At 36.9% G+C, this 21,798-nt stretch overlaps 2 protein-coding genes across 2 annotated transcripts in view; one reads left to right on the top strand and one right to left on the bottom strand.

Moving 5' to 3' along the window:
• MMRN1 (multimerin 1) overlaps positions 1-21,798 on the top strand; it is a gene marked incomplete at both ends in the record, with an annotated part of 63,984 nt that overhangs the window by 22,482 nt on the left and 19,704 nt on the right. Inside the window, 3 exons of the mRNA XM_079704757.1 lie at positions 1,910-2,016; positions 13,648-13,749; positions 15,092-15,265. Coding sequence (XP_079560883.1) covers positions 1,910-2,016; positions 13,648-13,749; positions 15,092-15,265 — 383 coding nt within the window. The remainder of the gene's footprint in view (positions 1-1,909; positions 2,017-13,647; positions 13,750-15,091; positions 15,266-21,798) is intronic.
• On the bottom strand, positions 20,166-20,717 carry LOC307053382 (ras-related protein Rab-5B-like; the record flags this gene model as incomplete). The annotated part of the gene is made up of 1 exon (XM_079704771.1): positions 20,166-20,717. The coding sequence occupies one exon, from the start codon at positions 20,715-20,717 to the stop codon at positions 20,166-20,168; it is 552 nt and encodes a 183-aa protein (XP_079560897.1).

Genomic DNA, 21,798 nt, shown 5'->3' with positions numbered 1-21,798 from the left:
GGTGTTTCGTAATCCCTAAGGAATAGCTAGGGCTCATGGTCCAGAGAGCTAAGCATATCTTAGGGATTTGGGAGAGCTGAGCTCCAGTTCTGTTTCTAGCATTTACTCCCTTTGTGACAATTTCCTAGTCAACCTGAGATACAAAGAATGCACTGTTAATTCTCTAGTAATGAAACTATTACCACAGTAACCCCCATCATACTGCCCTTCTGAGTTCAAGGTGAGCTTTTTTCTCTCTTTAAACAAACTAGGAATAGGTATCTTTATTCTCATTTCTTATCTTTCTCTGCATTTGAATGGGTCTCTCCATTCACTCACTATTTCAGTGCATGTGCAATGTTTGTCACTTTTTCTTTCTGTCTGAGCCCCATACACCAGCAATCTAGTTTGCCAAAGCAGGAACACTGAGTCCAATAATAATGCAACTAACTGCTTGAGTTCACCCTAATAAACTCTAAAGAATCCTTTCCAAACTACCTTACTTCCTGTTTAGCACTAGCTGTTGGACTAGATACGATATTTCACTGGACAGAGTTATTTGCTGAGTATAATTTACAGAAATAAACACAGATGAATGATTAGCCTACTTTCAGAGATGGAGGGAGTCTTACAGCTCATTTTAAAATTGAGGAATAATTTCACACATAATTAATTGCCCATCAGGTTATAGCAGAAACTAAAACCCAGTCTGTTATAATACATAATCCATGAGAGTGACTACTGTTGTCGCCACATAGTCATACGTAACAAACTCTAGATAATAACACGAGGCTAACCCATGCACAGTGGATTAAAATCCTAGCTCGATACTTTTAGATGTGGGACTTTCAGCAAGTATTCCACCTCTCTGTTCCTCAGGTTCCTCATCAGCAAGTCAAGATAATAATAATACTTTCCTCATAGAACTAATATGAGGACTAAACAAGATAATACGTACCCATTTCATAGAATCATTTTATAGATATTAGCTAAATATTGAAGTCATGGGGATAAGGATAATATGGCCAAATTGGATTTATGATTTATATTTACATACATAACGTCTGCAATTTAGGGCCATTCACTACTTATATTGATTGTTAATTTGAAATGTTATAGTTTCTTCATTTCCCTTTCATGGTTTCTTCTCAAAAACAACATTTTCTCATGTTAGATCCTCTTCCCTTCCCCACCTCCCTCTCAGAGAAATACTATATGAGAGAAATAATAGATGGTACAATTTAAAAACTTGAGATATGAGCAAGTACAGGTTGAAATCACAGTGCAATATCTAATTTGTTTTGAGTTATTTGATATTGATCTGGAGGAAAACAGATCCTTTTAACTATAATTATATAAGAAATAACTAAAAAAAAATTATTCCCATAAACTATTTAAAAATTAGAATTAAAATAAGTTTTAACATTGGTTTAGTGAAAAGCATTACCAAGGGAAAAGTTATAGTATCTTTAGAAAACATAATGATAGGTATAAATTTTAAATACCAAAGAGTATAAACCTTAATGCTTTTTGTAATGTACTTAAGGAAATCTAAGTTTGACAATAATATTGATGATGAAGATTATTATAATAAGAAGAACAGATAACACTTACTGAATGCTTATTTTTTTTTAATATTTATTTGGTTGAATGGGGTCTTAGTTGCGGCAGGTGGGCTCCTTAGTTGTGGCATGTGGGTTCCTTAGTTGTGACATGCAAACTCTTAACTGCAGCATGCATGTGGGATCTGCTGACCAGGGATCGAACCTGTGCCCCCTGCATTGGGAATGTAGAGTCTTATCCACTGCACCACCAGGGAAGTCCCTGAATATTTATTATATTCCAGGTATCATCCGAAACACTTTTATTCCAATTGATAATTTAATGTGAGACAAATAATCTGTTTTCCCCCAACTGCTCTCCTCTCTAGATCTCAGAAGATATCCAATCCTGTGTACAGGATGCAACATAAAATTGTTACCTCATTAGAATGGAAGTGCTGTCCTGGATTCAGAGGACCAAAATGTCAGTTAGAAGGTATATTCTAATATTAATTTCATAATAACAATGAGAAGCATAAAACTTCTAAAGAATAAGCAACTGATTCCAGTGAAAAAAAGAGTTGCAATTTATCTTTTGAACAAAGTTAATTAACATGTAGCCAAACTATCAAGACTGGTACTTTCTTCGAGCTTCCTAATTTAGTAGCTGTGATATCTCATAAGCTATCCTTTAACTTCTCTCATCATTTTTATATTGGTTTCACAGGATGAATAATTGGAGACCTGACTACATATCTCACTGTTTCTTAGCTATATGGCATAGACACATGCCTTGTTAAAATATCAGAAATCCTTATTGTATATTTTTAAATAAGCTGTCATTAGAAGTGACCCTATGTAAAAATAAGATTACCCTCTAGTTTTGTTCCAGTTCAGTTATTTGAAATAATATTGTCTATAAATGAAATTCAGTTTTAAAGAATATACCAATATGACATGAATAATCCTGCTTTTTAAAAAATATCCTAATGGAGCCATTTTTTCAACAGATTTTAAGGATTTTCTGGTGGCAAGTCTGATCAAATACATGGTAACCTGCTGTGACCTAACATCCATGTGACTATTATTTTGCTTTGGGCTTTAAACGGGTTTCCTTTGAAAAATAAGATATGGCATCCGCATACATATTTTAAATGAATGAATATTACAAGGAAGGCTATTAGCGGTAGTGGGGAATTCCATCAGCAGTGTAAGAGACTGTGATTAAAAATTAATGTAAGTGTGGAGAAACCATTATGATTCACATTTTAAAAAGAGAAAGTTGTAATATAAAAGCTCTAGGAAACCTGCAGTTTAGTTAAGGATATTATATATGGTTCTTCTAGCCCATTCGTTGAGAATCTATAGGCAAATTTCACTGTAATGCTATTTATTCTGGATATGGCCTTAATTTCAAAGATGTTATAAAAATTTAATACATTTCCAGAGTACAGCATGAATATGTACTTCATTTATAACCAGGTAAAATAAAGTTTTAAACAAAATATCATCTATACCAAAAATATTTGCAAACAAGATACTTTACCGTATTCTAAAAAAAAAAAAACTCCAAATATGATCCTGCCTTCAAAGGATTTCTAATTTCCGTGAGGTGCACAGATATACTCACAGTGGTAAAACCTATTTGTTTATAGTCTGTGTAGGTCAGACGGTTAAGAGTTCTGGAGAGTATTTAGAATTATATTTCTAAAGTCTAAGATTAATTTTTATATTTATCTCCTTATGAAAAAGGATTATAATTCCATGATCATTTCTTAAATATTCAGTGTTTGTTCACAATATACCTTTCTAGAAATTGCGAATGTCGTTCCACACCCTATCGTACATAAGGGACAGGAAGCAAAGTCTGTATGTCAAAGAATGTCATGGTGTCCAGCTGATGAGGACTGTGTTGTTTCATGCTTCTTCTTCCTTTTATACCTGCTAATCGATTATTAATCACTATGACAGACTGTATATGCCTAGGAGGGAAGAACATAGAATTCCATCATTATAAATATACACACAAGAAACAAGACTAGTTGACAGTTTTGAATACCTGCTATGTACTATTTTTCCCTTTTTAAAAAATGTATTATATGAAATACTTAAATGGAATTCAAACAGTTTAGCTTTGATTGTTAACACCTCATGTTCTAATGGAAGCAACCTGTGGATATCTTTAATACTGGATTCACACATCGTTATCTTGAATCCCCATTAACAAAAATGTCCCAGAACAGTTCTGTGACTTTCTGTCACAATACTGTAACTAGAATTACTCATAATTCAGGTATGTGCTGATTAAGCTGCTGTGGGAAGGACTTCTTTCTATTGAAATCTATGGTAGGAATACTTTTCTGATGGCAGATATGCCCATTGTGTCATTTTGTCATACAATCAACTCTAATACAACTGTGATTCCAAAAGAACCTACTGTTGCTCCCTACGATATCCTGACCATCCTAGTCTTCACTTTTATTGAAGTACATAAAAGCTGTTGAATTTTTTTATTACTGCAATTGATGCACTGGTAGTATCAAGAACTAATGAGTCCCTTTGTCCCTTGAACCATTCTTCATTATCTCATCTATCCTTGGAGCAGGGGGTGGGGAGGTGCACATATTTTCCTTCTGATTCCTACCCAATTATGTGCCAAGGTCCCCCTCCCCTTTTCATCACACTTTATATATGTGCCAACAGTCTTTTATTCTTATGTGGGAGAGAAAATTGTCAGGTTTCCTTTGACAGCACTCTCCACACTGTTTCATATGACAAGCAGCTCCAAATATGGCAAGAATAATCAGTGTGGCTGATCCATTCTTTAAAGCTCTTCAGAGCCCTCAAGGGTTTGGGAAACCTGGTTATGTAGCTACCGTGATAATTACTTCAGTGCTAGTCCTTTACAACAAGAGGAAATTATTTTATTCACAGAAAATTTATAAACTATTACATGAATTTCACAACTCCCTGTTTCCCCAACAAGTTTCCTCCCCACAACAAAATTAATTTCATAATAGAAAAAGTAACAATTTTAATTTAAATTGCAGTAGGGAGGTCTTTTTAAATATATAAAAAAATCAGTAGATCAGGAATAAAATGGAATTGCTGGCAACCGTACTCTTGTTTATTTCTCCTCCTTCACTTTCTATCCTCTCTTTTTCTTTTTCTGTCTCTCTCTCTCTCCATAGACCCATCCCCAACCTGTTCAGAAAGGATGTTGTGATTCAAAATTCGGGTCCAAAGAATTTGAAAAACAACAGATCCATGTATATGTATAACTGAATCACTTTGCTATACACCTGACACTAACACAACATTGTTAATCACCTATACTCCAATATAAAATAAAGAGTTAAAAAAGAATCCATGGGGCAATTATTCCTGTTGTCTTATTCTCCAATATGCTGTTTATAATATTACTAACCCTCCACACATGCTCTTTTTGCTGCAACTCAGATAATCAAAATTCTGGCAATAAGTTCTAGATCAGTTTATTAAAAATGTTAGTCATACTGTCAAGAAGAAACTAAGTTTTAAGAAGTCTAAGTGAATAGAGTTTTGCTGGGAAAAAAAGGAGCATTAAGTCCAACGGCAAAGTAATACTTTTTATATATTTTACATTTGTTATATCTTTTTGAGGGTCAACGAGTTTGTCTCAGAAAAGGAGCTAGATTTGTGATATGATATGCGAGAAAGTTTTTTGAGATGTCAGTAACAACATACTTTTTAAGCCAATTTTATAAAATTTGCAATAATTTGCTTTTCCAGTAGATGTCTCTAAAATGTTCTAAAGTAGTACAAGGAAATTGTGGCTTTGCTCTAATGACACAAAGTACAGGGATTTAAGTTCAAATAATGTTAGATCAGAGAGGAGGAAAAAAAAAAAAACTTCTTTACAAATCTGTTTTTACAAACTCCAGTCAGAACATGGTATTTGTTTTTCTCTTTCTGACTTACTTCACTCTGTATGACAGACTCTCAGTGCATCCACCTCACTACAAAAAACTCAATTTCGTTTCTTTTTATGGCTGAGTAATATTCCATTGTATATATGTGCCACATGGGAAGCAGCCGCGTAGCACAGGGAGATCAGTTCAGTGCTCTGTGACCACCTAGAGGGGTGGGATAGGGAGGGTGGGAGGGAGATGCAAGAGGGAAGGGATATGGGGATATATGTATATGTATAACTGATTCACTCTGTTATACAGCAGAAACTAACACAACATTGTAAAGCAATTATACTCCAATGAAGATGTTAAAAAAATTAACAAAAAACAAAACAAAACAAAATCCAGTCAGCTTTAATCAGATCCTTTAAGTAGGGAAAGGATATTTTATAAAATTGTGCTTTATAAAATCTATCACAGTTATTATGAATGTTAAAAAATGCAATTATGCAGTAATTGGAATGAACTAACCCTGCCATATGTTATGAATATATACAAATATTTCATTTCACAAGTGTGTACTAATTCAATAAATTATGTAAGAGCTATTGTAACTAACATTTTATATATGGGGCTTCTCTAGTAAGATTATTTTAAATATTACTCCAATTACTATGCCATAAAAGTTATAATATTTAAAACAGAAAAAAAAAACCTGTATTTCTTATATTTTTGCATATCTGGTTCTCCTCGGTGGTGATTAATGCTTTCCTCTTTGAAAAAGAACATTACCTCCTGTAAGCATCTTGCTCAATAAAATTATGATACATTTAGTCAAAAAACACCAGGGACCTTTGTTGCATAAAACTGCATTCTACTGTTTAACTACTAAATCTCGGTAAATCTTTACATATGTAGTGAACATCATCATGCAAGCATTCAGTTGATATCAAAGAATTGGCTGGAAACTGGTCTTGTCAAGCCACACAGGAAAGTTTCTGTTTCTAAGGCAGAGAGAGCAAGCTTCCTCATTACTGAGTTGCCATTAATGACTTCCACGGTATGCCTCAAAAGCCTGGAAGGAAAAAAAAAAAAACAAACCTCACAAATAATACCTGTCTAATTAAAAGAAAGAAAGAAAGAAAAATCACCTAATAAGAAAACGGTTGCTCTTGACACTTGCTGACCTTGCTTCTCTAAGTCCTTGATCCACCAAGATCAGAGTTTCTAGTGCAAGGAAAAAAGAGTAATTGTATTGGGAGAAGAGAGAAAAGAAACCCAATTTTTAAAATATATTGAATTTTTTTTTAAAAATGAGAAGTACATAAAGGTCTCTGGAAATTATTTGACTTAAATAAATGCCCTTCTGTCTCAGCTCCAATATCTTAGAAAGGATCAAAAAAGAGAGACAGAAATTTGGGCCCTGTGGAACAAAGCAAAGGTCTGTGCTTAAGTGCAAGATAAGATACATTGCCTGGAAAACCTAGAATCGTGGCAGTCCTGTGGTAGAGAATACGTGGGGAAGACAGAAAGATTGCTAAATGAAAAAATAAAAGAGCATCGATCAACCAGGAATTTTATCACAGGAGAGTAACTGACTCCGCTGTCAGAGATCCTATCAGTGCTTCTCCACCAGCTAAATACTGAGAAATAAATTGGGATGAATGCAAGTATTGAACTCCAGTCAACAAACAGAGCTAAGAAAAGATAACAAACTATTGAATTTGCTAAACAGGTATTTCAGGTTTTCACAGACCCCATCCAATGAATTCCAGAGAAAAGAGGTTCATATGACAATTGGATCTCAAAGATCTTTGTGTGATGCTTAATAGTTGTTTCTTTTACAATTAGGAGTATAATTTCCTCACCTATTTCCTCCTAAAACAATTAATTTAAAAATAACTATAGCTAAGAGCAAATGGAAACTTTTATGCACACACACACACACACACACACACACACACAATCACATTAGTTTTTGTAATTCAATATTGAAAGGATTTTTCCAATTACATTTTCTTTCAAATCAGTCTCTTTAAAACTTTACAAAAATATGGAGAAATTTTCATTTTTATTTCATAGATATTATGTTTCCACATACTGAGGAGTGAATCACCAAAAATGAGTATGCAAGAAAACTAAAGACTTCCACTCAATACTTCTATGTGTTAATCTTTATCCCTTTCAATTTATTTCTTTTTTTCTTCCTGAAAGCTTTCTTTATTTAATATCTCTTCTCCTACTTGTCACTGCTTTAAAATTTTTTTCTTATCTTTTTAGTTTTTATTTCTAATTTGCTGATTTTCTCTAGTATGTCACTTTCTATTCTCTCATTTGCAGTGCAATAGGATTTTTCCAGATTGCATGAATAAAACTTATTTGAAATTCTTTTGACCCTAAGGTCAATAGAAAATTACTCTTGAATTCTTTTTGTTTACCTCCTTTCTGTTCTTGACCCTTTCCCTCTAACCTAGGTTTGTTTTCACTTCTTGCACATTCAGGATCTTGCCTGGGCTGAGTGGCAAAGAGAGAACTATGACTTGATGAATTACCCCCCCTCAAATAGAAATGGGGCACACATAAAATACCCCCTACTTCCCCTTGTGTGAATGTGAGTGTATGTGCATGTGTGGGCATGATTCCCTGCTTTGCCAGTACTTTTCAAGTGGAGAATATTCAATGAAATGCAATGTAATAATCTCTACATTAACTATGCAAGATGTAATACTTTGTAAAGAGATGAAGAGACCCAATTTCATTAGAATATGATAATGCAATATAAAATAATGCCTTATGATTTATAATAAAGCTTTAGCATAGTATTTTGAGCCCCTGGAAATAAACCCTATGTAAAATGCTGTTGTGATTTTTATTGAGGTTGCTCCACCTTAGTCAGGATCTTGAGCGCCTCAACCAATCTGCCTCTTGATTATGAGGATGGGGTAAGAAGGGGCAGGGGTCATATTCAAACATTTGACAACTGACTCAGTATCCACTGACTCAGTATCAATTAATATATACGTTAATATAAAAATTAAGAATGCATTACTTTTTATTTTCTTAAGTTAATGCATATGTTATCTGTATTATAAACTACATACCAAGTAATATAAGCCATAACACAAATCACTCGTTTATCATTCAAATAATTTCTAAACAGCTTATTAATTTCTACAAATTATTGGTGTGCTCTTTCTTTTGACATGGATGACACCAGCTAAATGATGTCAGAGAGATGATTTAATATAGGTAACTGCCTCCATCTCCTTTAGAGATTTCTCCATCAGATTTAGAGCCATTAGGTAACAGGAAATCTCAGTATGTTTATAATTTCTTTTAACATCAATGATATTGCCATCCTGCTGAATTATCTACTAGCCACTACTGAGTTAACAGTGATTGCATTCCTTTTTTTTTCAGTACTTAAATAGTGTGTGCATTTTTAAATATTCAGTATATTTATTATTAACTAAAGCATAAAAATTCTTGTAGGAATATCCTATTTAATTAATTCATAGAGCTTTGCAAACATCATTTGGTCAAATTTAGGGCATCATAAATCAAGGAACTTAAACATTTATTATACTTTTGAGTTTTGTCATAAAAATTTCATTTTCATATGATTTATTAGAAAATCTATGTCTTCTCATGTAGTTTATCCCTTATTAATTTTTGTGTCAAATATTATGTATAAACATTTTTCATATGTAAAATATCTTTTATCAGTTTTCAAGTTATTTCCAGTTTAAAAAGGGGAATATTTTTTCCCTTATAAAGTTAAAAAAGGATTGACATTTCTATTAGACTGTCATTTCTGAAAACCAATTCTCTTTTTTGTTTTTGTAAAAAACTTGTTTTCCAAATGCTAAACGTAAAACTGATTTGAAATGATATTCTTATATCAGAATTATTTTGTCAGATAACTTCCATAATATTTTTCTTTTCTGAAATGATCTACTATTTCAGTTATATGATAATGTTAAAAGTTCTAATTTTTTCTAAATATTTTTATTTTATTGATTTTTATTAACATACTTGATAAAGTGTTTTTGAAGTTTTTTATTTCAAAAGGTTTGCTTAACTTGAAAATTTTTATTATTATAAAAGCTTATTTCATGAGACTAATTTCATAAAGTTCTTTAATATTTTTCTCTTGATCACAAATGAATTTTAACAGAAACTGAATGTCATTATGAGGACAAATAAGTCTAGTAATTTTTATTTTACTTTTTTTTATAGGCTTGTATTATTATTTTATTTAGATCAGTATTGAGGGTTTACTTTTTTTATTAATTAATTAATTTATTTATTTTTTGGCTGTGTTGGGTCTCCATTGCTGCGCGCAGGCTTTCTCTAGTTGCAGCGAGAGGGGGCTACTCTGTGTTGTGGTGCGCGGGCTTCTCATTGCATTGGCTTCTCTTGTTTGGACCACGGGCTCTAGGGCATGTGGGCTTCAGTAGTTGTGGCTCGTGGGCCTTAGAGCTCAGGCTCAGTAGTTGTGGTTCACGGGCTTAGTCGTTCGGCGGCATATGGGATCTTCCCAAACCAGGGCTCAAACCCGTGTCCCCTGCATTGGCAGGTGAATTCTTAACCACTCCGCCACCAAGGAAGCCCAATTTTTATTTTAAATGATACAAATTTATATCATTATTTGAAATCAACATTTATATATTAAGTAAAAATAGTCCACTAATTTTTATTGAAAATCAAGCTGATTTTATTTCAAAAATACAAATTACATTTTAAATTGAGCTGATTTTTGATATTGATTTGATATTTTTGACTTTGATATTTTATATATCAAAAGATGTCCCAGACTAACTGATTTTTGCACTGTATATTAGATAATCCAGGACTAGGTTCATTATTGAAAACATTTCTGTTTTTTTCTTAGATTCAAAAAATTCCAACTCATGATATCTAAAAGAAATACTTCGAAAATTTAAACTTTTGTCTCTTCCAGTGTTTTCAATAATTGATTATCAATTCTTTAATAATATTTAGCAAAAATTATGTGCTGAGGACAATTAGTACTAGCAAGTAAACTAAAGTAAGTACCAAACAATTTGGAAATTCTAACTACTACATAAATCACACATAATGATAAACTGATGATTCTGCCAAAACATAGAATGTTTCATAAAATCTATGTAGTGCATGAAACGGGCCCAACAAACTGCTAGTTCTGAAAAACGGTTCTCGGATGTTATTATAATAGGAATTCCATACATTTATCATGTATCCTACAAGATTTATCTTTTATCATTATCATGCACCCACAATTAACTTGGAATAAGTTAATATTTTGATTTTTATAAAAAAAATTCCATTTTCTGTAGCATTAAAAAGAACAAATATTTAAGAATAAATTTAATTAAGGGAGACACTGAAAATAATAAAATACTGTTGAAATAAAAAAATATTTTGATTTTTATAATTAATTGTATCAGTTATTACACTTTATATATTTGCCAATAGGTATGGCTGTATTTCAGTATTTTAATAATTGCTAGGTCACACCGGTGCATACTGACTAAATACAGTTTTGGAGTTGGGGTATGTGGAATGTTACCAGGTGGGAGTCAGGAGCTATAGCCTAGGCTTTGAGCGGAAAGGCCCTTTTATTTCTGAGACATTCTACAATTTTAAGTGGACTCTAGGTCTGATCTCTGGGGAGGTGGCTCAGACACTTCACATGCATTCATGCTTAGGAGTCCCTCTTCAGGGATCTTGTGTCCTAACAACAGAGAGAATAATATCATCTATACTAGGGAGTCGCGAACTGTGACAATCATCCTCCACATCCACCCCGCTTCACTTACTCCTTGTAAAGGCCCGCTTCTCTATGGAATGGTAGGAGAGTACAGGTTTTTATTCACTAGAGTTTTAATAAGTCAAGTCTTTAACATATGCTCTTGTTATCAATAAGCACTTACGGCTGTTGAATAATCTCTGAAGATCCATTTCTGGACTGCAATTTTTAACTTAAACATCTGGTATTTTCTGCCTTACACCATTGAATTTACTTATTAGAATTAGAAAATTTTGAAATTTGTTCTAAATTAGTGCTTCTTAACCAGGGTCATACATCGCAATCACCTGCAGAGTTTAAAAACCTCTGTACACACATGCTCAATTCCCCAGAACAGAGTTCCTGAATCATAATCTTCAGATGGGTGGGAGGGGGATGGACAAAACATTAACACTTAGTGTTTCAAAGTTAACAGATGCTTCTGATTTCCACCCATGATGAAAAATCACTATTCTAAAGAAACGTAAAAAAACAAAGCAAAAACATAATATGCATTAGAAGTTAATGATAGAAAAAGAAATGTGAAGAGCAACCTTGTTGTATGTCACAAAACAATATGGTCTTTGTTTTTACCATAACTACACATTGCTTCCTAACAAAGTCTTCTGCCTACCAAGTCGTGGTATGCATTTCAATACACCAGCCCTTTTTGGTTTCCTATGATCTAGCTCAGAAAGGTAAACAGTAAAACAATGAAAAGACCAATTTGTTCATTCTGTTAAACCCACCTGTTCCTTTTGCTGTAATATTTACAAGTCTGTATCCTGAACACTCTTGCACTGCTAAGAGAAACAGGGAATAGCGAGGTGGGAAGTTGCTAAGGAAGATGTATCTCGATGCTCTACTCCAGTGGTTCTCAAACTTTCATGTGCATTGGAATCAGCTGGAGAGCTTGTTAAATCACACATTGCTGACTCACTCCAGAGTTTCTTAAATTAGCAGGCCTGGGATGGGGCCCAGAAGTTGTATTTTTAAAAGTTCCCAGGTGATGTTGATACTGCTGATTCAGAGACCCTGGTTTGAGAATCATTGCTTTACTCTCTGGTAACCCTACTGGGTAGATAGATTTTAGCTGCCAGGAAAATGCTTTGTTACATCATCTAAGAAGGAACCTTGATTTTAAAAACCATACAATTATTTAGCAGATATATTTGTATGAATTAATTTGAATTGGGGCTATAAGAACTTTATACTAGGATCTAGCAGAAATTTAATACTTTTCACCACCTACTGCAGCCCTCAAATACATACACTTTTCCCCAAGCTACAGATTGTGTTCTTCCACCAAATAAATCAACAGTTATGCAGGACCATCTATTATGCAGTGGAGAAAAAGAAGAAACAAAATCAAAGCAAAAACCTTGGACATGAATGGAGATTCATTAATTTAGCTCAATGCCCTGAAGAAAGCAATGCAAAATTCAATCTAACAATAGAGACTAACTCAAATTAGTGGCAAATATATTTTCTATGGAGTAGAGATGCTTTAATATTATTGTCCCAGCCACATATGCCTTAGGGAGCATAATTTACATGTGCCAGAGGTGCAGTTTCATTGGTACATAATTTCACATGGGAAGAAGCACAGACACCAAATGCTTATTTTCTCATGTCTGATATGCAGACTTCCATGAATAAATTTGTTCATTAGAAGTCTGCAAATTACAGACATACCTTACTTGATGTGTTCAATATGTTTAATAAATCTTCCCTCTAAATTGTTTTCCCCAATGAAAAATTATATTGCCATTTAAAATATTACTTGATTCATGGGAAATGAGAAGCAATTCTTTAATAGAGTAAATTTACTTTATAAGAATTTCTATTTTTCTGAAATTTCACTGATTTTACATTGATCCCCTCGAGACATGCCCTATAACGATTTACTTTTACATGCAGTCCTTATGTTTTGAGTCTATGCATTTCTTAAAAATCTGGGAACAACCCATTTACGTGGCACTATTACGTAGGTATTCTTTTAGTAAAGAACCTGTAGCTCTCCCTTACTTCCAAGTGGCCATCAGTTGGAAACTGCATTGTTAAACAAGACTTCTTTGTGACAGTCCACTTAGAAAGCTGCTCTCGCTTTTAACACAGCTGATTTTAAGGTTCCTCTCAATCATGCCGGCAGTTTACATACCCCGGTTTACACGGCTTCCCCAAACTACCACCCATTTTCACCTAAAAGGAAACCTTAATAATTTTATTTTTTCCAAACAGAACTAGAGTCTTGCACTTCCAATACCAATGTGGGAGCACATCACCCTGTGGATGGGGGCGGAGCCTCTTATTCTGCAATCATCGCTGACCATCAAGCTTCAGCACACGGGAAAATGCACAGCAGCCATATTGCTGCTCAGGACTGGAAAAAATGAGGCGGTCCCCAGTGCTTAACTCTCTCTCTTCTCTTTTCGCTTCCATCTAGCCCAGGAACAACAGCAGCTGATACACAGCAACCAGGCTGAGAGTCACGCGGCAGGTGGCAGAGGGACACCCGAGCAGCAGCAGCAAGACTGTGGTGACCCAGGTCACAGACTGTAATTACTGTCATCCCTAACCCAATCATTGTCAACACTATTCATGATGACTTCCAAACAAGACATCACTTGGCTGTCAAACGTTTGATGGTGACATTAACATACCTCTCGATCCTTTTCTATTTGCATGTTGGGAGAAACTGTGGGTGAGCTGCAGGTTCCCAGCCTGAAGGGAACATGTGTAATTATTAGAGCTCTGTGTGCAGACACGGAAGGAGAATAAAAATGCTGTCATACTAGGTTATAAGGAAATCACAGGTTTCCAAAATGAAATCAAACTTTTGTCCTGCAAAGAGTACAATCATGGAAGAACCTTGACATGGATGGGCGGACTGGATCATTTTAAGGGAGCTAAGAAGGCTCCCTTCCCTTGGTTGATAAGAGATCACTAAGGGGTATTGCTCACTGACTAGGGCAAAGAATTGTGGCTCAGAATCAACAAGAACCTCGTGTTGATCTAAAGTTGGCATGTTACGTATTTTCTCATCTTTCTAATCATAAATATTTTACCATTCCTTTTAGACTTAACCTCATCTCTTAGAAACATAAAGTTGGTTACTGCTAAAAAATCTCACTATGCTTGGCATATAGCTAGTCATAGAAAATAAGGCACTCAAATTGAGAAATCTGATTTAAGGGGATCTCTTTAAGAATGCAGGTGAATACAGCTTAGGATCTGTACTCAAATTTTTTTAAGGGACTGAAATTCAGTATTTTCACAAGATACCATAAAATCCTCCTTGAATTATTGAAATGCATGTGTAATGGCATGGAAAGTATCATTGCTTTATAAAGTGATTCTAACCAAATTCTGAATCTCTTTATCTCTCTAAAGAATACCTCAGTAAAGAATAAAATTCTCAGACTATAGATACAAACTACATATATACATGTAGTATATATACATATGTGTGTGTATATATATATATGGTTACATCTATTTAATGCTGGAGCAGTGGATTTGAAAGCAGAAGATAAAGCATTAGCTTTGTAACCTCAAGCAAGGTATTTCAGTTTTCTGACCCTCAATTTCCTCATCTATTGAAAGTTTAACAACAACTCTTTAAGGTTAGCAAAAGAGAGACTGAAAATTCTGGACAAAGTTAAAACATTTTAGAAATCTAAGATATTAGCATGCTTTTTACAAATTTCTACCCCTAAATATTAGTATAAAATTCAGGATGCCATTTGCTAAGTGCATATAATCTATATTTTCAAATATGAAGTGCAAACATGGCTTATTCGAATTACCTTTCAATCTATCATGAAATTTGAGTGGTTTTTAAATATGTATTTTTAAACGTTTCCCATTTTCTCTTCTTCTATATGCAGCAGTGACACAAAAAATGACTGACCAGATGAACTACCAGGCAATGAAACTGACCCTTCTACAGAAGAAGATTGACAATATTTCTTTGGCCGTGAGTGATATAAAGGACACATACTCCTCACTAGAAGAGAAAATCAATGAAGATAAAGGCAGGGAATTTCAATCTTTTCTAAAAGGTAAAAGGAAAATAAATTATTCATTCAGTTGAGATAAATAGCAAATGACTCATTTATCTTTTCTCACATCATTTTGGGATCTTTGCTTTAGATTGGGTGATAGAGAAGTCTAAGACTTTTTTTGAATAAGATACTTTTAAATCCCTCAATTTCTGAAATAACTTGAAGCATCTAAATATTTTTTACTAATATAGTCAACTTTTTGACTGAATATTTCATCTGACTTATTGACATTATGTACCTAGTTACAGTCTAACTTGTATTCCTTTATAGTTAAAATGAGCCATACTTAATCTGCTTCAGTTGTGGTTCACAGCTCAAGATAAAGAGGAGGTTAAGGGATGATTATCAGGGACAGCTAGATCCATGGTTATCTTAATGTTGATGAAGATATTGAGGATAAATCTAAAGTGCATTATTATCCCAGAAAGTATCTCGCTCATGGAATATAATCAATGAAATATATTCTAAAACATATCAGCTTGTTATTCATAGAAATGTGAGTCAGTTTTGCCTGAATTTTGTGCTCTTAAAATAGCAGGCTGTGTTCCTTTCTGGAGAATCTACAGGATGATCCATTTCCTGCTAATTTGAGTTGTTAGGATTCATTTTCTTGGGGTTGTAGGATTGAGATTCCATTTTCTGGATGACTGTAAGCTGGCTTTTTCCCAGCTTCTGGAAGCCACTGCATTTCTTGGCTTGTTGCCTTGGTGAGCCCTCATGGCGGCTCTCAGGCCCACTCTTCTGCCTTCTTCCTCTTTAAGGACCCATATGATTACATTGGACCCATCTGGATAATCCGGGATAATCTCCTCATTTCAAGGTTCTTAACCTTAATCACATATGTCCAGGCCCTTGTGCCATGGAAGGTAGCATATTCACAGGTTAAGGGCATTAGGGTGTGAACATCTTACGTGGGGCAGCATTTATCTGCCTACCAGAGAGATTTATGCTGAATATATAGTGAGAAATTGCCATGGTAGTGTTATGTACAATACAGTGGGACCCCTTGATTGTTTCAGTAAATCCAGTCTTAGACTTCAGGGAAGGTTTCTGCAAAGAAAAACCATCTCAACTGATAGATAATGGATCAGGGGGAGTTAATTTGGCAGAGGTTTCAGGTAGCACACAGATATTCTAGACAAGTATTTTGGTTACTAGGCGCATCTCAATTCACTGGGCTTATTGTTTGTTCCCAAGTTTCAGGATTATTGGTCCCTTTCATTTTGTTTTATACATAAAACATACTCACTGAACACCCCATTTCTATCACTCACAAGTTATTTTTTCTCTATTTTATGTGGTTCACAGGTAAAAGAAATAAAAAGGTGATTTCCATATCCTTTACCAGTACAGAGCAGTCATGATTTTTTTTAATCATGCAAATTACTGGTGCTATTAACCAACTGAAAGACTCTGTCCTACATTTCTGGCATGCTCCCTATGGCTAAAACTTACCCATGGCAAGCCTGAGAGAGGAATATATTTTCCCTGAAGTGAGCATGAGAAAGAATTCAAATAGGAACAGTACATAATTGACTATAACCACAGTAATGAAATTTGTTCAGCAGAATTTGGTTATCATAACCTGAGTGAATTAGGCCTGTCAACAGCTTTTTATGAACCTACTAACAAAAATTCTGACCCTGACATGGGAAAAAATACACACTCATAGCAACAACAACAGTATTCCCTCTTCAACAGGACACGTTAATCATGTACTGAGCACAATCAATTATGAGAACCAGATGGCTTGCAGTTAATGAATGTTTATACAGGAAACAAAAACTAAATTCACCCCCAAGGCACTGTCTTTTCCTAAAACCACCACCCCTTCTCTCGCTTACTCTACATCCAAGTTGAGAAGCAGTGCTTCATCTGCTAGTAGCCAGCGAAACTGTTCAAAATCAAATGCCCCAACACCTTAAGAAGTATCTGAATCTTATGAATAGGCCATGCATTCACAACCACAGAAGGGACATGCCCAGGTGTCTGATAATCAAATAGATCTGTTGTTACCAAATACAATATCAAATCATTTAGGAAGTAGAAGCACATGAGTCACATGAAACAGAGTCAAATAGAGTTAAAATGATGTGCCCACTCATATATTGACATAAAGCACTTTTATGTATCTTTGCAAAATCAGATTCTTGCACAGTTGTTTCTTTAGTAACAAATTATAGAAATATTATCTGAAAAGCTTGTTTTCCTGAAACAAGCTTTTAAGCTAATAATGTGTTTGATTCCTTTTCAGACACTGCTGTGATTTTTACCCTTTGCCCAATGTAGTTTTCCATTGAAGGTTTTTTTTTTTTCCTCCTTTTTTACTTACATTAAATACATCGGTAAATCAGCAGTTGCATTCTGTTACCACGATTGTTATGTTGGGAGAGGAAGAAAGGGGAAAAAAGGCAAGTCCTTTCTTAGAAGCCAAAAAAGAAAAAAAGATACCCCCCCTTAAAAAAAAAGATCAGAATTAAAAAATGAAGAGCTGGGAAATAAAAACTAAGATTCCCTAAGCCCAGCAGAGGTCAAAGGAAAGCAGAAGAACTAATAGAAAGTAGAAGGAAGGCAGCAGATAGGCCCAGAAGCTAAGGCCAATCCTGTTCCTAACGGGGGCAGGGGAGGGGAGAAGAAGCCTGGAGAAATGGTTTCCCAGCCCCAAGGCAATGAAACATCTTCACTACTGCTCCATGGGGAAAACTACACAGAGAAAGAACTTCATTTCTAAGAAACTTAAGGGAGCCGGTGTAGTTCTTCCACTTGTAAGGATGCACTGGCTGCTTTGGGGGGCTAGTGGATGCTGGGAAAAGGAGGGGAAAAACGTGTATGTGTTTCAGGGCCACGGGAACTAAGGCTGCCCCTGGTAAAGGAAGGGAATTTAGGTGTAGATGGAAGAACCTAAGCTGGGTCCTTCAGAATCTCAGCTTCATGGATTTCTCAGCTTCTCTGGGACAGGAGGCAGTCTGCAAGCCAAAAGGGCAGAAAGGTTCCAATCCTAGGTCACTATGGCCTCTCCTATCTTATTTCCTCCAATTTCCTCAAAACCCTGGGCTAGAACAAGAAGGGATTTAGAGTTCTCTCTTGCCTTGATGGCTTCCCAAAGACATCTTAAAATACCTGATGAGGGATGTGAAGAGAGACTAGAGATTTAGAAAGGACCAACGTCCTCTGGTGATGTGAGACAGTTGTGAGGGACCCTCAGTGCCAGTCGTTCCCTGTCCACAGGAACAGGTGTTATGATACTAGGGGGCCACAATTAGGCCTCTGTGGTACTACCCCCTCTAGTGGTACGCGGATTAAATCACTGGTTGCACGGAGGGTGGGTTTGGGGGGTAAGCATGGAGGGGCCAAACCGAAGATACTAACAAAGGAGAAAAGATACAGGGCCTGATGGGAGGTGGGGGACAGATCAGACTGTACAGTGGGAATAAAGATCATACCTATCTACAGGGAAGTAGAAAAGACGTGGTAATGGGTGGATCAAATTGAATGGGAACCCTGGGAAAGGACAGAAAATTCCTCTCTCTTGCTGACTCTTCTTCACTCCCCTACAACGGCCTATGCTATCCTGAGACTGCTCTCCAGTTGCTCAGTTAATTCCTCAGGAAAGGTAAACCTACACCCAAGAGTTAGGCTGGCCAGAACATAGGTGAAGTAAGAATCCGAGTTGGAGGAAGCTAGCAGGGGAGATTGGGCTTGAGTAGCTGCCACCGGTACTGTTCTCTACAGCCCCTCCCCAAACCTCATATACACCTCGGATTCCACTTAATTAAAAAGTTAAGAGGGCAGGTAAATCAATCAAAACCCCCATAAAACAGTATCACAACTGAACTACCATCAATTAAAGTGCAAACTGCAGGGGGGATATAGTGTCTGGGGCTGAGGCCATCTGAGTGCCAGAGAGGAAAAAATGCATATGTGTAAGTCAGAGGCTGGGTATCAGAAACTGGTCCGTCCGTTTAGATCACAGTAGAACCAAAGATGCACGCAACCAATGAAGATTCTTTGGAGGACTCTGGGGTCCAGAATCTCCCCCACTATGGGGGAGAAGCTACCTAAGAGGCTGGGTGAGGGGAAAGTAAGCCTTGGAAGAGTTCCTGAGCCACAGATGACACTGCATCTCCACCTCTGCCCAGTTAGCTAACAACAAGACTCCAACCTGGTGCCTGAGAGCTTGCCTTCCCATTCTCACCTCTACCTAGAAACACCCTCCACAAGGCCAACTTGGTGTTTTCAAATATGAGAAACTCCAGCCAAATAAAAACAAAAAGGAGATGTTTCCTTACTCCCCTCTGCTCTGAGGCTTACTTTCCCCCAGGGCCCCTAATGTGACTGAACCGGAAACCTCCTTCCTCAGTTCCTGGGTTCACTACCTTGTCCATCCCAGGGAGGGGAAGAAAAAGAGGATCAAGAACAAAGACTGACCAAAAGCAGAAGGGGAAGGGGCAGGAGACAAAAAAATTGTTTTCTGAAAAAAATGGGGAAGAGGAAAAGGAGGAAAGATAAGTAGGTCACTGTCTTGCACCTATAATACAAAGTGAAGAAAGTTTGATTTGGAAGGTAAGTCCTGGGGGATCTGCCCCCCAAGCCCCAGCGTAGGGGTAGGAGGCCAGTGGCAACAGCTGCCTGGCGGTGTTGCTGAAGCGTTACAAAGTGCCATGATGGAGCTGTCAAGAGGCAGCCCTCGGGAGCCAGGGCTCAGTGTGCTGTTACCGTAGGGGCTGTGTGCTGAGCGGTGGGGATGGAGGTGATTTCTGAGCTCTCGTGCTAGCTCCATACTCGTTTGCTGCTAGCCACCCCTCAGCTGCTACAACACTAGCTCTTGTTCTGCTGGGACTGCTCATGGAGATCCACACCCCGGCTTCGGCGTGCTGCACCCCCCAGATCCTGGGGTTCACTTTGGCAACTTCTTAGCTATTGCCAGGAAGAGATCATTCAGGTTCTTAGCTGTCTTGGCTGAAGTTTCCATAAACAATAAGCTGTTGTCATCTGCATACGCCTGGGCCTCTTCGTACTCTGCCATGCGCTTGTTGGCCAGGTCAGCTTTGTTCCCCGCCAGGGCAATAACGATGCTAGGACTGGCCTGTCGCTGTAGGTCCTTTACCCGTGTCTTTGCTCGGGCGAAGGTTTCCTGATTGGTAATGTCAAAAACCACAGTTGCAGCTTGGGCACCTCTGTAGTACATGGGGGCCAAGCTATGGTATCGCTCCTGCCCAGCTGTGTCCCAGATCTCAAACCTGACTGTTGCGTCAGCTAGACAAACCAACTGGGTAAGGAAGGCCACTCCAGGGATGCTCTCCTGGTACTCATGGAACTGACCTTTGATAAGACGTAATACCAGGCTAGACTTCCCCACTGCAGACTCACCCAGCGGGACCAATTTGAACTGACATATTTTGATGGCCTGGGGCTGCCCACTGGGCCTGGCTGTGCTTCTGCTAGTCATGGCTAGATTATCAGAGTGGGAAAAGGTGGAGGGAGGGGGATGCCACAAAGCGGCAGAGGGGGGAGGGGGAGGGGAGGGGACTTCCAGGCTTCAACAGTCCTGGGGCTCCGTCTCCCCGGTAGCCTGTGTGGAACAGACAGACAGCTGCAGCTCAGCCAACCCCTCCTGACCCTCCTCCTCCTCCTCCTCTTCCTCGCCCTGGGGTGGGGCCCCCAGCCTCCATTGAAGTTTTAAAGCATGAGAGTACCTTCCAATATTTACTTTGTTTTTTTCCTAATTAATTTGATCAAGATTCTGTACTGAATTTTACCTATCACAGTGTTTTCGCCTATTTTCATTCTTTTTCTGACTTTCAGATCATGTAGTTTTTCCCTTGCTGAAGTTAAAATCTGTTGTTATTGTCCACAATTAATTAATTAATTTAATTACGCTTAAGTTTTATTTTTCCTTGTCAATCTTGAAAAACATTTTAAGCCAAAATTATGAGGTTATAAATCCTAGGGAAGTCTGATTCCTAACCTTAATTATTTTATTGTGTTTCATCTAGTTGTTTTTGTCATGAAAATTAAAGACAGTTTTTTGTTTGTTTGTTTTTGCGGTACGCGGGCCTCTCACTGTTGTGGCCTCTCCCGTTGCGGAGCACAGGCTCCGGACGTGCAGGCTCAGCGGCCATGACTCACGGGCCCAGCTGCTCCACAACATGTGGGATCCTCCCGGACTGGGGCACGAACCCATGTCCCCTGCATCGGCAGGCATACTCTCAACCACTGCGCCACCAGGGAAGCCCTAAAGACAGTTTTAACTAATAGGAAATGACTAAATGACTAAATAGAAAGTGCAATAAAAATAACTTTGCTATTAAGTAGTGCCTTACACTCAGTGAAGCTAATATATTCTATTTTAAGTATAAGAAATCTAATTTTTCAAATTTCATTTTCTGTGTAGCAGCATCTAGAATGTACTCAATGAAGATTTGTTGTATAAATGAGTGACATGTCAAATGCTAAGTAAAATTTAGAAAATAAGGGCTTCCCTGGTGGCGCAGTGGTTGAGAGTCCGCCTGCTGATGCAGGGGACACGG

Source organism: Hyperoodon ampullatus (genome assembly GCF_949752795.1).
Source record: "Hyperoodon ampullatus genome assembly, chromosome: 1".
Taxonomy (NCBI): Eukaryota; Metazoa; Chordata; class Mammalia; order Artiodactyla; family Ziphiidae; genus Hyperoodon; species Hyperoodon ampullatus.
The sequence above is the reverse complement of the archived record's forward strand: the minus strand, read 5'-3'. Positions and strand labels throughout refer to the sequence as shown.